Source organism: Leptonychotes weddellii, chromosome 7 (genome assembly GCF_054177405.1).
Source record: "Leptonychotes weddellii isolate Sample4059 chromosome 7, ASM5417740v2, whole genome shotgun sequence".
NCBI lineage: Eukaryota > Metazoa > Chordata > Mammalia > Carnivora > Phocidae > Leptonychotes > Leptonychotes weddellii.
The window spans coordinates 60,217,515-60,233,334 of NC_138375.1; the positions used below are offsets into that span (position 1 = coordinate 60,217,515).

Sequence of the window (15,820 nt, forward strand, 5' to 3'; positions counted from 1 at the left end):
TCGGGCTCCCTGCTCGGCAGGAAGCCTGCTTCTCGCTCTCCCACTCCCCCTGCTTGTGTTCCTGCTCTCGCTGTCTCTCTCTCTGTCAAATAAATAAATAAAATCTTTAAAAAAAAAAAAAAAAAGAAAGAAAGGATAACTATTCTGGAAGTGTTGTTAAAATATACTTAGAAATAATTTTTAAAAAGTGGAACACTTCCCCAAATCTTTTATTGCCCCCAAATTTAAATCTCTGCAGTTTTTTCCAGTGTCCTCTCATTCTAGATCTTTCAGATGTGACTGTCTTGCCTAATTTTTGGATCTGGGAGGAACATTTATATATTAAGAACCACTTACCCATTTGTCATACTGACCATTATTGCTAGAATATTCAATTAGTAAGGACTTACTGAGTGCTTACCAGGAGGTTCTATGTCTGTCACTGAGATCACAGAAGAGGTGCCCTTTGTTCATTCATTCATCCACCAACCTGTTTAAGCATGGTGCCAGGAGCTTAGGACAGGTCCCGTTTTACAAGGAACTGATAGACTTTGTAAAATGGAGATATATCTTTTAAAGGTATTATGAGGATTAAGTGAAATAATGTTTCTAAAGCACCTGAAACAGATATTCTAAATGAGTATTTTCCCCCAGGAATGGCAAAGATAGCTTTTAAGAAATTTTTGCAAATCATTGTGAAGATAAGCTGAATCTTGCTTAATACTGAATGTTAATATACTGATTAAAAAAATCCAAGGGGCAAACACATTAAAATATTTTCTTCTTCTGGATTATCAATAGGAAACACCAAATTGAGGGATTGCCAAAACAACGAAGAGTAAGAGCATTAGAAATCAGTCACATGTAAAAGAATTATAGAAGAGCTTTTAAAAAAATATGTAAAAGTAATACTTTGTTTTCAGATGCTTTCTTCTTGAATGTTGGCTGTTAGTCACTCTTGACATTTTACCTGGAGAAGGGGAGACCATCATGTCAGTGACTGATCTTGGCTGTTCATTATTTCTGTGAACTCTCAGGAAGTTCAGTCTGAACATTAGAGTTAATATCACAGTAACTCAAGTCTAAGAAGACAAATCTGGTGCTTCCTCTGGAAACATACACATCCTTCCACCTGCCCCCTGAAGTCTGATAAATCTTGCAACTACAGTTTTTTGTCAATTGTAGTGTATTGGACATGAATTTGAATTTGATCGGATTTCCTTATGCAAAAGGTGGGCATTTTTGTGTATGTCTTCCGAATAGCAGTGATTCCAAAATTGGAAAATCAGCTGCAAAGAAAACCTACAGATTTATGACACAATGTTTTTTCTGTATTCAGGGGAAATGCCTCCAGTTTCATAATTCTTTCTTTACCTAGAAGCAATAACTGACATTTGTAACAATTTCCTTGCTTGACTGATACTATTGCCTGAAGCTTTTTGAGGATATTGTACTCTTTTTTATTTTCCCAGTGCTATTCAATAGAACTTTTTGCTATGACAGAAATGTTCTATATCTGTGTAGTGCAGGGTGGTAACCACTAGCCACATGTGGCTTTTGAGTATTTGAAATGTGGCTATTGAGTTTCCATAACTGAGAAAATGAATTTTTTAATTGTATTTAATTTAAATGTAAACTTAAATAGCCACCTGTGTGTAGTGACTACCGTATTGAACAGTGCAATTCAAGATAAATATTAATATATATTAATTCACAAGAGTTAAAACAGGTTTCAGCATAGACAATATTGAGGAGCTTGGTAGCTGGAGATTCTGGTTTTGCAAAAGTTGTTTTTTTTTTTTTTTTTTTTGAGGGTGGGGAGGGGTACAGGGAGGGGGAAAGAGAGACTCCAAGCAGGCTCCATGCTCAGCATGGAGCCCAATGTGGGGCTCAATCTCACAACCGTAAGACCATGAACTGAGCTGAAATCAAGAGTCAGACACTTAACTGATTGAGCCACCCAGGCGCCCCTGGTTTTGCAAAAGGTTTTATCTCAATATTCCATTGGGTGTCTTGATCTCAGCTCAGATCTTGATCTCAGGGTCATGAGTTCAAGCCCTGAGTTGGACTCCACACTCGGTATGGAGCCTACTTAAAAAAAAAAAAAATTCCATTGGATGTGAAATAGGGAGAAGCAGGCTCCCCACTGAGCTGGGAGCCCGATGCGGGACTTGATCCCAGGACTCCGGGATCATGACCTGAGCCGAAGGCAGTCTCTTAACCAACTGAGCCACCCAGGCGCCCTGGATGTGAAATTTCAAAAAAAAAATCTTTATAATATAAATTAGATAATGAAGTGTTTCTTCTTTCACTCTTGACTTTTGTTTTGTCTTTCCTATTTTCCCATATTTTTTTCAAGTTGGTAACCTCAACCAAAAGCATTTTTCAGATATAATAAAAATTAGACCAACAGCTTCATTTCTAGCTGTATGTTCTTATGAGTGAGAGAGACAGACGAGAAGAGAGAGAGAGGGAGAGAATGAATGAGTAGGCTCAACTTTTAGCCAGCCTCAGTGTTTATTACTGCAGCTGACTTGGCTTTAAGACCATAGTGGGAGGTCCAGTATGATTCCACTTAATTTCTTACAATGCATGTCATATGCTGTTTTGTTTGTTATGGTATTTCTTTTTCTTTCATGGCTTTTCATGATCTCATTCCATGTGTTTACAAACTACAACTGATCTTTTCAAAATTTTTTAATTAAAAAATATTTTGACATATAATTAATATACAGGGTTATATTAGTGTCAGTTGTACAACATAGTGATTCAATAATTCTATACCCACCTCACCTCTGGTAACCACCAATTCTATACAGTGCTCATCACCAGGAGTGTGCTCTTCATCCCCTTCACCTATTTCCCCCATCCCCCTACCCACCTCACCTCTGGTAACCACCAGTTTGTTCTCTATATTTAAGTCTGTTTTTGTTTGTCTTTTTTTTTTTTTAAGTTTGTTCATTTGTTTTGTTTCTTAAATTCCACTTATGAATGAAATCATATGGTATTTGTCTTTCTCTGTCTGACTTATTTCACTTAGCATTATACCCTCTGGGTCCATCCATGTTGCTGCAAATGGCAAGATTTCATTCTTTTTTTATGGCCAAGTAATATTTCATCTTCTTTAGCCATTCATCGATTGATGGACACTTGGGTTGCTTCCATATCTTGGCTATTGTAAATAATACTGCAGTAAACATAGGGGCATATATATCTTTTCAAATTAATGTTTTGTTTTCTTTGGGTAAATACCCAGTAGTGGAATTACTGGATCATATGGTGTTTCTTTTTTTAATTTTTTGAGGAACATCCATGCTGTTTTTCACAGTGGCTTCCGCAGTTTGCATTACCACTAACAGTGCACACAGGTTCCTTTTTCTCTACATTCTTGCCAATACTTGTTATTTCTTGTCTTTTTGATTCTAGCCATTCCGACAGCTATGAGGTCATAACTCATTGTGGTTTTGATTTACATTTCCCTGATGATAGTGATGTTGAGCATCATTTCATGTATCTGTTGGCCATCTCTATGTCTTCTTTGGAAAAATGTCTATTCAGGTCTTCTGCCCATTTTTAAATTGTATTGTTTGTACAACTAACCTTTTTAAAAAAATTAAGATAGAAATTTTTAAAAGGAGCTGGGATGCATTTATCCATAGCAGTGTCTCTTTGCCTTCCTCTTTAACACCAAAGCACCGTTTTATTTTTTAAAGATTTTATTTTTAAGTCATCTCCACACCCAACGTGGGGTTTGAACTCACAACCTCAAGACCAAGAGTTGCATGCTGTACTGACTGAGCCAGCCAGATGGCCCCCTGAAGCACCATTTTATATTGTAGAACATGTTTATTCCCCTAAAGGAAGTTGTTTGTTGATTAACTGAAGACTATATTTGCCAATTTGCCTTCTCCATATATATAACATTTCAATTAAGTGGAATATTTCCGATCAGGGGCTTCTGGTTGATCAAAAGCAAATGAAAAAATTACTCATACATTCATCATTTATTTATGATCACCTATTATATGCCAGGTACTGCTCTTGGTAATGGGAATACAATGGTGAACAAAACAGACAAAATTCTCATCCTCATGGAGCTTAATTCTAGGAGAATCCTTTTTGTTTCCACTCCCATAGACAATTTTTCTAAAATATCTATTTCTCTTCATCTTGCAAGTATATCACAATCTAGTGTGTTTGGTTGGTTTTTATTACTAAGATTTCTGAGTTGCCTTGAAGCCCTCATTCCTCAGTACTATTAGTGTAGAACCAAAGTTCTACTCTGATGCACTTAGGGAGCCTTTTAGCAAATACTGATGATGCTCATCCTGCCCTATCCTGATTTAGTTTTCAGCCATGGGGCATGAGCTTCAATATGTTTTAATCACCCCAGGTGATTATGATGTGCTGCCAGAGTTGAGTACTACCAGCATAAAAAGGCTTGAGGGATATGCAGCTAGCATATACACCAGAAGATATTTTAAGACCTAATGATACCAACTTGTTTTGTTTTGATTTGTGATTGCAAATTAAGATGTACAAGAAGCAAGGGAGAAATGGGATTGAAGGTTCTTTGTACCGAAAATCTAACATTTTATTTACCTACTCATTAATTTATTTAGCATCTATTATATTTCAGGTGTTAGGGTTTTGAAGATGAACAAAGAATGAGCCCTGTTTTCTATGAATTTATAATCTAGCAGGGGAGTTCACAAACTTTTTCTGTAAAGGGCCATATAGTAAATATTTTTGGTTTTATGAGCCACATAGTCTCTGTTGTAACTATCCAACTCTGCTGTTGTAGTGAGAAAGCAGCCATAGGCAATACGTAGACAGAGTACTGCGTTCCAGTAAACTTGATTTACAAAAACAGGCAATGGTCTGGATTTGGCTGCAGGCCTTAGTTGCCAGCCTTTGATCCAGTAGAAGAAAGAGAAAATAAATCGATAATTACTGTAGAGTGGAGTATGTGATCAAAGCGAGCACAGGTACTTCAGTAACACAGAGAAGGGACATTGAATAGGCCGGGGGTTTACCTGAGAGACTTAAGGAAGGTCTTGGAGGAGATGCTGTTCAAGTGGATTATAAAGCACGGGTGGGAGTTTGAAGAAAGGGAAAAGAAAGGATGCCCTAAACAGAGGGACAAACATGCAGAGCATGGGCATCTAAAACAGCACTGCCTCTCCTGGAAACTAAAAGAAATCCAGTGGGGCTAGAACGCAGGGTGCATGCTTGGGCAGGAGGATAGGGTGAGGAGAGAGGCTGGGCCATATTCTGATGGGCCTTGGCTAGGACGTGAGAAACATCAGGGGTGGAGCTGAAAGTCTTGGGGGGGAGCAAATAAAGGATTTTAAGCAGGCAAGAGTAATTTGGTGGCTGCCCGTTGGAAAGGAGAAGATGCAGTAACTGTACTACTGTGGTAAATCAGATGGAAAATGGCAAGTGGCAAGCGTTTCTGGGATGGGATGCATAGGAGCGCTGTTTAGACTACAGAAATTTCTCGTCTTGGTGACTGCTTGCACATGAGGACAGATGAGAAAGAAAGATCTCGGATAACTTCTAGATTTCTGGCTTGGGTGACCGGATGGTATAATCTATGTAGACGGGAGGAGGAAACTTGGGGAGGAGTAAAGATGATGAGTTCAATTCAGGACTTTGAGTTCAGGGTAAATGTATGACACCAAAACGTAGCTTCCCAGTAGAAAACGCATTGCTACTTAACAGGCCATGGAGATTTGGGAGTCGGCATGCCTAGGGATAGATAAGGCCATACATTTAGATTAAGTCCCCCACAGAGAGCCTGTAAGGTGACCAAACAGACAGCAGTGGACAAGGCCTTGGGTAATATGCACATTTGGAACCAGAATTCTGAAGGAGCAGTCAAATCGAGGTGGGAGGGAACTGGAAGACGCTTGTTACCCAGGCTGAGGGGAGAAGTTTTGAGAAGGCCGCAGGCAGGGCTGAGAAAAGTGTCTCTGGGGTTCTGTGGTATGGATACTTTGCAGAGAATAAAAGTGAGGCCATAGAGACGGGGAATTAGACTACGCTCCCCAGAAACTTAGCTCAAGTGTGGGCAGCTCAAACACTGCTGCTGGCGCTGTAAATTGGTAGATGTTTCTCAAGGGATGTTTGGAAAACTGTATTGAGAAATTTGACCATTTCACAACAAGTAATTCCACTCTTTTTTTTTTTTTTTAAAGATTTTATTTATTTATTTATTTGACAGAGAGAGACACAGCGAGAGAGGGAACATAAGCAGGGGGAGTGGGAGAGGGAGAAGCAGGCTTCCCGCGGAGCAGGGAGCCCAATGTGGGGCTCAATCCCAGGACCCTGGGATCACGACCCAAGCCGAAGGCAGACGCTTAACGACTGAGCCACCCAGGCGCCCCAAGTAATTCCACTCTTAAAAAATCATGTCAGGAAAAATAATCAGATGTTCTGTAGTTGGTAATGATGAACAAAATTTCCAAAATGACATTTGGGTCATCTAATTTGATTAATCCCAAGAGACATGCCCTGTAAGTGCTTACAGATATGAATGACATGGTTCATTTTAATTGTTTTACCCTTTGACCATGGCCTCAGACCAAATTTGTTCTGTTTGAGTTAGCTTTCTATGTGTTAGATTTTTTAAATTAAGAAATATTTAAAATACTGAACATTACAGAGTATATAAGGAACGCACACATACCCATTACCCAGATTGAAAGGATGTTAACATTGTGTCATGTCTGCCTATGATTTTTTAATATGACATTATAGATCCACGTTAAATCCCCTTCCCCAGTCCTATTTTCCTCTCTCGCTCCCCACTTCACAGTTGATATTTATGCTTCCTGGTTTTGTTTTTATTACTTGCCTATGTGTAAATCCATATATAATTTATAGTGTTGTTTTACATATTTTTAAACTTTAGGTAAGTGCTGTCCTACTGTTCACATTATTCTTCAATTTGAGGTTTTTACTCACCACTCTTTTGAGATTTATTTATGATCATATATTGTACCTATATTTCTTTCAAAAACTTTATTCTATAGTGTTTCGTTAACTGACAGAACCTCAATTTATATATTCATTGTCTATTGGTAGGCCCCTGGACTATTTCCTGTGCACCTCTGTTCTTCAAGTTCCTCTCTTATTAAATGGAGCTAATGAGAGTATCAACCTCATAGGGGGGTTGACATTAATTAAAAATTAATATATTAGTTACATTAACTACATTAATTAATATATGTAAAACACTAGCTCAGACCCTGACACACAATAAGCATCCAATGTACATTAGCTATTCTTATCAGTATGACCATTAATATTATTATTAAACTCTCCAAATCTTTGCTGTCACACATATTGTGCATCTCTCCTTGTCTCCATGCATAATTTTTTCTTTTTTTTTTTAAAGATTTTATTTATTTATTTGACAGAACGAGAGAGCAGAAGAGCACTAGCAGTGGAAGTGGCAGAGGAAGAGGGAGAAGCAGGCTTCCCGCAGAGCAGGGAGCCCGATGTGGGGCTCGATCCCAGGACCCCGGGATCATGACCTGAGCTGAAGGCAGATGCCCAACTGATTGAGCCACCCAAGCACCCCCATGCATAAGTTTCTTTAGCATATACAACTAAACGTTGAATTTCTGGTTGAAATGTGTGTTTAACTCTGCTATTTTGGATGTTGCCCATATCCCTTCTAAAGAGGTGGTACCATTTTTTCTTCCACCTACAACCCATGAAAGTTTCTTCTTCCTTGTCAACACTTGGTATTGTCAGACTGTCATTTTTGCCAACCCTCTTGGTATTGAAATGGTATTCCATTGTTTGCTTTAATCTGCATTTTCCTTATGTGTAGTGAGATTGAGATGAGAATCTTTTCACATATTTTTTGACCATTTGGGTTTTCTTTTACGTTAATTTTCTGCCCACTTTGCAATTGGGTTGTCATCTTTCTCTTATTGCATGGTAGGAATTCATTTTATATTTAAATGCTAATCTTTTGTCTGTCATATCTTGAATTAAATTAATGACTTACTTGGTTTTTTAAAATTTGAAAACCTTACTTTTATCAAAGCACTTCATGGATGAGGTCAAAAAAACGAATAAAAAGGTACAGAAGAGCTTGCAACAAAACACAAGTCTCCTGACCCACCTCCCTCCTCATGCCCACGCCCACTCCCAGGGGTGGTTTCTTTCTCCCATTTGTGGTTTTAGTCCTCCTGATCATTTATTCCATAAGTGCTTGCACCTTGTATCCTGATACATCAAGGTGAACAATATCTCTGGGTTCTGTGCTGTGAAAGGTAAGGCTGGCCCCACTGTTCTCAGCCCCCTTCTCAATATTACCATTTGTCTTCCTGGCCAGCTGCTCCCATCTCTCTATGTTGCTGAAATTTGTTGAAATCCCTTATCTTTGAGGGATACACTCTTCTCTTTTTATCTTAACTATGGGTTTGTTAGCTTATTTCCTTATTTGTTCAGTTCTTCACCTTAATTATTTCACTTGGGAGCAATGATAAAAGGCAAATGTATTTGTTCCATCCAACCCCTATCCCCAGAAATTACCAGCAGTAGCCCAGAGCCTTTTTTTTTTTATGTCTTATTTATGGTTTTTCATACTTTGAATATTTATGGAACTGAAATTAGAGTCTTCTAAATTACATTTTTGTGTGACTCCAATTGAACAGTTAGGGGCAAAGTGAATTTTCAGACTTTTTTTGAGTTTTTTCATAAGCAACTTTTTTTGGCCTACCTACCAAAGGTGTCTGTTGAGAGTTGTGACTAGAAGCATCTACTTCTTACTCAAAGTAATGACGGCATTTGCATAGCCTTATTCCAACTGACTTTGGGATTTAGTATCATCGTGGGGAAGAATAATGTTTTTCTCTGCCTCTGAGCCTCTGAGATGTAAGCCTATCTTTTCCATTAGCTATTCCTGATGTTAGGCTGTGAATTTCCCTGAATGATAAATAACTTCATTGAATTTTCCCTTCCTACTCAATTTCTTTTTAAGTTAAAGGAGAAGAATAGCCAAGAGACAAAAGGCTTTTATATACAGAAAGTAATAGCTGTACGTTGTGAAAACATGCAGTTTTGAGCTAGAATCATCAATCTTCAGTCGTATTTTAATTTTGCTTCCTGGTGATTGGTGTTCTCTCCAGAACTAAATATTATCTGACTTGGCCAGTTCCTCTGTTGTAAATTGGAATCTGTTCCTTTCTTGCCTCATGGTAATATCCTCTGAAGATAAGATATGCATACATGAATATGAATAAATATGAAAAACCTCTTAGAGCAATTGTAGAAATGATTAAAGTAAAAAATTGATTGGGAGGACATTTATTTATTTAGAAGAAATTTAGAGGTTAAAATGTTCACCACATTTTTGTGAAATTAACCAAATGTTTGTGGTGGTTATTGCTGGGTAGAGTGACTGTGTGTGATTTGTGTTTTCTTCTTTTCTGCTTGTCTACATTTTCTATAATGAATGAATGTATTTTCTGAAATAATATGCAAAATTTTGTTTTTTGTTTTTTGGTTTTTTTTTTAATTTATCTTCTGTGAGATATCGGTGTTACTGCAATGGTTCTCCACTATACTGTCTTGGTTTTGGACAACTGCTGCTTAGTATCTTAGTATCTCTTCCTCTGAAAAATGTTCCTGGCCTAGAACAGGGAAGCTGTCATTCTGCTCTGTCCCTAGGCTGCAGGGCTGTTGTTGTTTTTATGGTGTCCACAGGTCATTCATACTTAAAGGGCATCCCTTGTGCTGCCTTCTGTGAGAAAATACAAAGAGGTTTGTGTGGGGGCAATATCAAATCAATTGGGGACTCCCTTCAAAAGAGTGATCATTTTTTAACTTCTGAGAGTTTTATGAGTCAATCCATCAAAACGGATGTCCTGGATATCTGCTGTGTACAGGGCAGATCTTAAGGGAGAGTGGTGCATGGCCGACACTGGCTTCCAGGAGCTTGTGGTCGCGTTGGGAAGATAAGACTGGGGTGTGGGAAAATAATAAAGAGAGAGAGAAATGCAAATTTAGTACAATTATCCCAAAATTGTCACGCAGCTGTACTTAGGCCCTGAGTGAATGGTGCAGGTGCTATATGCCATCGGAAGAAAGAGCTTGCCTGTGGGCCTGAGTGGGCTACAGGTCGCATGGAGTTGGACGGACTTGAGCTGAAAGTGGGAGCTACAAGGCTTCCTAAGGCCTGTACTCAGCGATCCTAGAATGTTATTTCTGGCACATGACATTGGTCAAAGCAAGTCACAAAGCCAACCCAGATTCAAGGGCAGGGAAATGGCCTCCGCCTATTGAAGGGAGGGATAGCGAAGGCACATTGCAGACGGGCATGGTCACAGGTGAGTGGAATTCCCTAGAGCCATTTTAAACAACCCTGCACCATGGCTTGCGGTAAAACTGATGCAAAGTTCCAGCTCTTGCTATGTAAAGGAGAGCTTTGGGAATTTTTTCTCTCTTGTGTAATTTATCATGTCGATAACAAATTGTAATTTATTATTTCATCCGTATTTAACATAGAAGGTAATAATGTATAGGTGGATATGGTCTCTCTGGTTTAATATAAAAAGATTATTAATTAATGACCATTGATAATCAGGCTGCTCATATTAGTGCTGTCCTCACTTGTGTTCACCTGCCAAAATTTAGGTATCATTGATATCCAAGGTGCTGGATGATAGAATGGAAAGGGCAAGAGTGTTGGAATCAGAGCGATTCCAGATTTAGATTCTAACTCTGCTGCATATTAGCTCTGTGACTCTTCCAGCCTCCTCGTCCTTATCTGTGAGGTGGGGTTAAATCGCACTGCCCTGGCCGGCTTGTCAGTTGTTATTGCTAGTTCTAGATCTCTATGCTGAAAGAATTTAGCTTTCATTCAGCCTTTAGAAACTAGTACTTCTAGTTAAAGATTACAATCTGACTTTATTTAGTGGAGTGCAGTGTATTTTGTTTTTGATCTTTTCTATCAGCCTCTCAGTGGCCCACACTTTTTTAAAATAAAAGTGTATCGTTACACATTCTCCCCTGAGTTGGGATTTCTAGAACACAAATTCTTTATTTAAGCCTTTTTTTTTTTCTGGTAGAATGAGGCTTCCCAAGCCTGGACAAAGTTGGGTTTCTCACCAGGGTGCCCAAATCCGTAAGTGGGCCACAGGCAGGCGGAAGGTCAGTCTCTGCAGATGGAGTGCTCCACTTAGTGAGGCAGTCCGCTCAGTTCAGTAAGCACTTTTTTCTCCCTAAGCAGCTTGTGCTTAATTACTAAAGGCTTAATCATGAAACTGGGGCATTGTGAAAGATTACGATCAATAATTATAAAATAATCATAATAATGATTACCATTTATTGAGTGCTTAATATATGCCAGGAACTGTGTTAAGTGCTTTATGTGCATTATGTCATTTATTCTCAGAACAATGCTCTGAGATATTTATTTATTTATTTATTTATTTATTTTATTCATGAGAGACAGAGAGAGAGAGGCAGAGAAGCAGGCTCCCAAGGAGCAGGGAGCCCGATGCGGGACTCGATCCCAGGACGCCGGGATCATGACCTGAGCCGAAGGCAGACGCTTAACCATCTGAGCCACTCAGGTGCCCTGCTCTGAGATATTTAAAACCTGAAAAATGACATAGCAATTTATGAAAGTTGCGTAGTATGTTGTAGAAGGTTACAGAATACAGACAGGCAAGAGTAAGAGTGAAAACACCATTTTCCTACCATTCAGAAAATATTACTGTTAACATCTTTTTATGTGAACTTCTGGAATTTAGAAAACCTCTTTATTTTCTACCCAACCCAACTGTTAAGACTATTATCTGAAAACATAAAAAAAAAATTTCCATATTAGAAAGTAAAATTTTTATATTAGAACATTGGCCCTTTCTATTTGCATTACTAATGCTTTAGCAATCCTAAACATCCCTAAGGTTTTTTTTTTTTTTAAAGATTTTATTTATCTATTTGAGAGAGAGAGAGAGAGCACACATGTGGGCGGGGAATTGGGTGGCAAAGGGAGAAGCAGACTCCCCACTGAGCAGAAAGCCCCATGGGGGGCTCCATCCCAGGACCCTGGGATCATGACCTGAGCCGAAAGCAGCTGATTAACCTACTGAGCCACCCAGGCGCCCTGACATCCCTAAGTCTTAGATGAAGCCAGCTGAATATTATGCTGTATTCAGGGAAGGGTAAAAAAGATAAGCATATAAGTGCATTAAAACAAAACACTTTCCAGTGTATCAGTTAGTTCTTGCTGGGGAGCAATCACAAAGTCTCATTGGCAGAAACGACAAGAACTTATCCTTGATCGCACATCGTGGGGTCAGCTGGAGTGGCTCTTCTTAGGCTACGGATCTATAGGTTGGCTGAGGCGGCTCATCTTGGGGCCCAGACTAGAGGGTGAATGGCCACCGGGGCTCGTTCTTTTCACAATGATGGCAGGAGTGGCAGGGGACAAGCCCCACTGTATAAACATCTGTCTGCTAACATCCCAGGGTACCAAAGGAAGTTCGATGTCAAGCCTGAAGTTAAGGGATAAGGAAAGACATACCTGCCATGAGTGTCCTTAGTCCTGAGGCCAGGGCAGGGGTGTGGAGGTGTACTACTACTACGGGGGAATGAAAAATTAAGACGAATAATTTAATCTACCATCCCCACTTTCATGTGTATGTTTATTTATTCATCTACCCTACACATAAAAAAGTATAAATGTATACACATAAGCAAATATACATGATATACATATATACACACACATATACACAAGATAAAATAAAACATGTAGCTACGTGTAAAAAAGATTTATGAAACATGAAAATGGAATGGCATATGGAAGCAGGGTGATCGGTGGAGAAACTAGTGTAATATACCTGAAAAACCCAATTAAGAGTAAATATAAAAGCATTTCAGGGACAGAGCCAACAGAAATTTGATAATAAATTGGGACACTGGGGACCAGGGAGGGGGAAATGAAGGGGAAGATGGAGTGAAGGAGAAGATATTAAAATTATCTACAATTCTGTGTGCCCAGGGAAAGTGGGGAGACCATAGTAGCACTGACCAGGAGCAGGAATGGGGGGCTGGAAGACAGCAGTTGGTCTTTCTTTGCATGGTTAGGTTTCAGGTATCAGCAAACATCAAATTGTTCATGTCCTCAAAATGATTGGACTTTGGTGGCATATTGAGACCAGGAGCACTAGTTAGCTTTGTTTGTGACCATGGACGAGTTTCTAATGTCTCTTCCAGCTCTTAAGATCCTTTGACCTTTATAAAGATGTACAGTTGGAGCAATATGAACAAAATGTTTCCCCAAAGAGTGCAGATCGAAAAGAATAAGACTTATGTGTTGGGGGCCAAATGATGTCCTCTAGATAATTGCTCTTGGCCAACATAGTGCTGTTGTTCTTGTTCCTTTTAAATTATTTTTCTTTTTGTTTTTTAAATTTGAAAACATATTGAGGCTGGATATACTTCTCTAGTCCAGCCCCAGACTCGACCAACCTCTCCTGTCTTAGAACAACCCACTTTACACATTTACATTGTGTCCTAGTCCTGGAAGACATTTGGGATTTTGACCCCTTCTCTGGGTCTTAGGGCTAACTGCTGATGGGAAGGTGGAAAATGCTCAAAGAAAATCAGGAAAAACCAGAGGTGGGTCAGCACTGAGTAATGAAAGTTGGGGTTAAATAGTCTTTTAAAGAAGTGCTAAAATTCACTGATTGGTCCAGAAAGCTGAAAACCAAGCTTGTTAAAATTTTTGTTGTTCTTTTACAGTTGGACTAGATTTTAAACTCTGCCAAGGGTAGAAACAATGTCTTTTCTATGTTCTGAAAGTTTATCTTGCAGTGAGGTGTCAGGGCTATGCTCGACAGGTGCTCCATCGATTTTGAAAGAAAGACGGGGAGGGAGAGTGGAGACAGGAAGAAAAAGAGAACCAAAGGATTCAGAGTTGCCCCCCTCTCCCAAATAATTAAATAGAGTTCATGTCTAGAATCCCCCAGATGAAAGAGGTCTTTTTGCACACTTACCACTTTTCTAGAAGCAAAAAGAGAGTTGGAAATAGGTTTCTTCTGTGTGGATATATTCGAGAAATGCTCTTTTCTCCCCCATTAACCACATTCTCTAGTTCAGTGTCTCTCCTAACGAGTTTTCTTCTGTTCAACCCTCCCGTAGAAATGACTTGTTGATGGTCTGTCGTCAATTGAATATGGAAGAGTGTGTGGCTGAGATCATGAACCAGTTGGGCGCAGATGAACATGGGAAGATTTCCTTTCAGGATTTTACACGGTGCCGCATGCAGCTCGTTCGAGAAATTAGGAAGGAGGAAGTAGGTCTTTCTGAGAAGTCAGACAACTCCTGTAAAAAGAAGAAGCTGAGGGATAGAATTGCATCCTGGCCCACGAGCAGCGACAACAGTTTGGGTAGGTACAACCAGGTGGCAGTTTGGTAATGCCCCACTAACCTTGCTTGGTGACCTCTGTAATCGGGAGGGGCCTGCCCAGCCTGCTGCCGGCTCATCCCCAGGCTGTCTTCTTGGCCACACTTTCCCTGGGTGAATGCTCCCTCTTTCCCCCAGTTCTGTCCTACAGAGTTTTCTCTTTCTTATTTCTTCTTGCTTTCTTTCTTTTAGTTCTTCCATTTTCCAAGCATAATAAAGCATAGCCATTTAGCTATTGGAGAGGAAGGGCACGCTGGATGGGAGAGGTGGTGACCGCATCAGCAGGCCTCAGAAACTATTTGGGGACTCCTACACATATTAGTGTAGCTCTGGGCCGTGAGGTTTTAAAAATCCATCTCTTGTTTGCTTAATCTTTAAAATGTTTTCTGCAGAGTTTTCCTGTTCATAAGTATTATTGGTTCCTACCAACGCAAGACAAGCAAATTAGAAAGAAAAATCCTACTGGGTGATGGGAATGTGGGGCTTATTGTATATATTTTTGAGCACTCAAATATATAAATATTTAGAGTATTTGTAATTTTTTACAATGAAAAAATTTAAAGGAAAGAGGCATCTGAAAGGGTAGCATGAACAAAGGGACAGAGGAAAGTATCTGAATTTTCTACTTATATTTTAGGGAATTTTTTTTTCCTTGAAAATATCTCCTGGGTCTCTCTCTCTTTGTTTCTTTCTCTCCTGGGTAGATCTAGAGGCAGGAAACAAAGCTCCATGTTAATTGTCCATCATTTGTTAAATATATACTAATTAGCGTGGATAATTATGTGGTACCCCACAACACACACACACACACACACATCCTGAATAGTGCTCTTGGCAGTGGAATCATTCAGAGCATTATTATTGAGTAATTGAAATAATAAATGTGTCCTCATATCCCCTATGACTTACTATCTTAATGGATTCCATTTTAGCTTCAAATCAGATGTCTGGTAATGCATGTGCTCTCAGCATAATATGTAGAAATACTTAATTTTTGAAGTAACATTTTTCTGAGTGTTAAAGTAATATATGTTCATTATAGAAAAATAAGGTAAAAAAAGGCAAGCAGAAGAAAATAAAAATTACCCTTAATATCTCACATCCAGAAATAACTACTGCTTAGATTTCTCCCCCCTTCTCTCTCTCTCGTGTATGTGTGTATGTGATTTGCTTTTGACTAATTTTTTCACATACTTTCTATATAGTTTTATATCCTGCAATTCTTCCTTTGCATTTTCCTCATGCTTTTAAATAGCATTTGAAAGCATGATTTGTAATAGTTGCATGACATAAAAAGGACATGTAGTAATATTTATTAAGTGAAAGAATGAGTGGAGCTCTTTTTGCTAAGCTGTGTTTTCCAATTTTTCTGCCAAGAACATGGCCTTCTTATGTAAATTA

At 39.0% G+C, this 15,820-nt stretch overlaps 1 protein-coding gene across 3 annotated transcripts in view; it reads left to right on the forward strand.

Moving 5' to 3' along the window:
- Window positions 1-15,820, forward strand: part of MCC (MCC regulator of Wnt signaling pathway) — a 397,697-nt gene that overhangs the window by 57,398 nt on the left and 324,479 nt on the right. For all 3 annotated transcript variants that reach the window (XM_081826454.1, XM_081826455.1, XM_081826456.1), the window contains exon 2: window positions 14,155-14,402. In XM_081826454.1, the coding sequence (XP_081682580.1) occupies window positions 14,155-14,402 (248 nt within the window). The remainder of the gene's footprint in view (window positions 1-14,154; window positions 14,403-15,820) is intronic.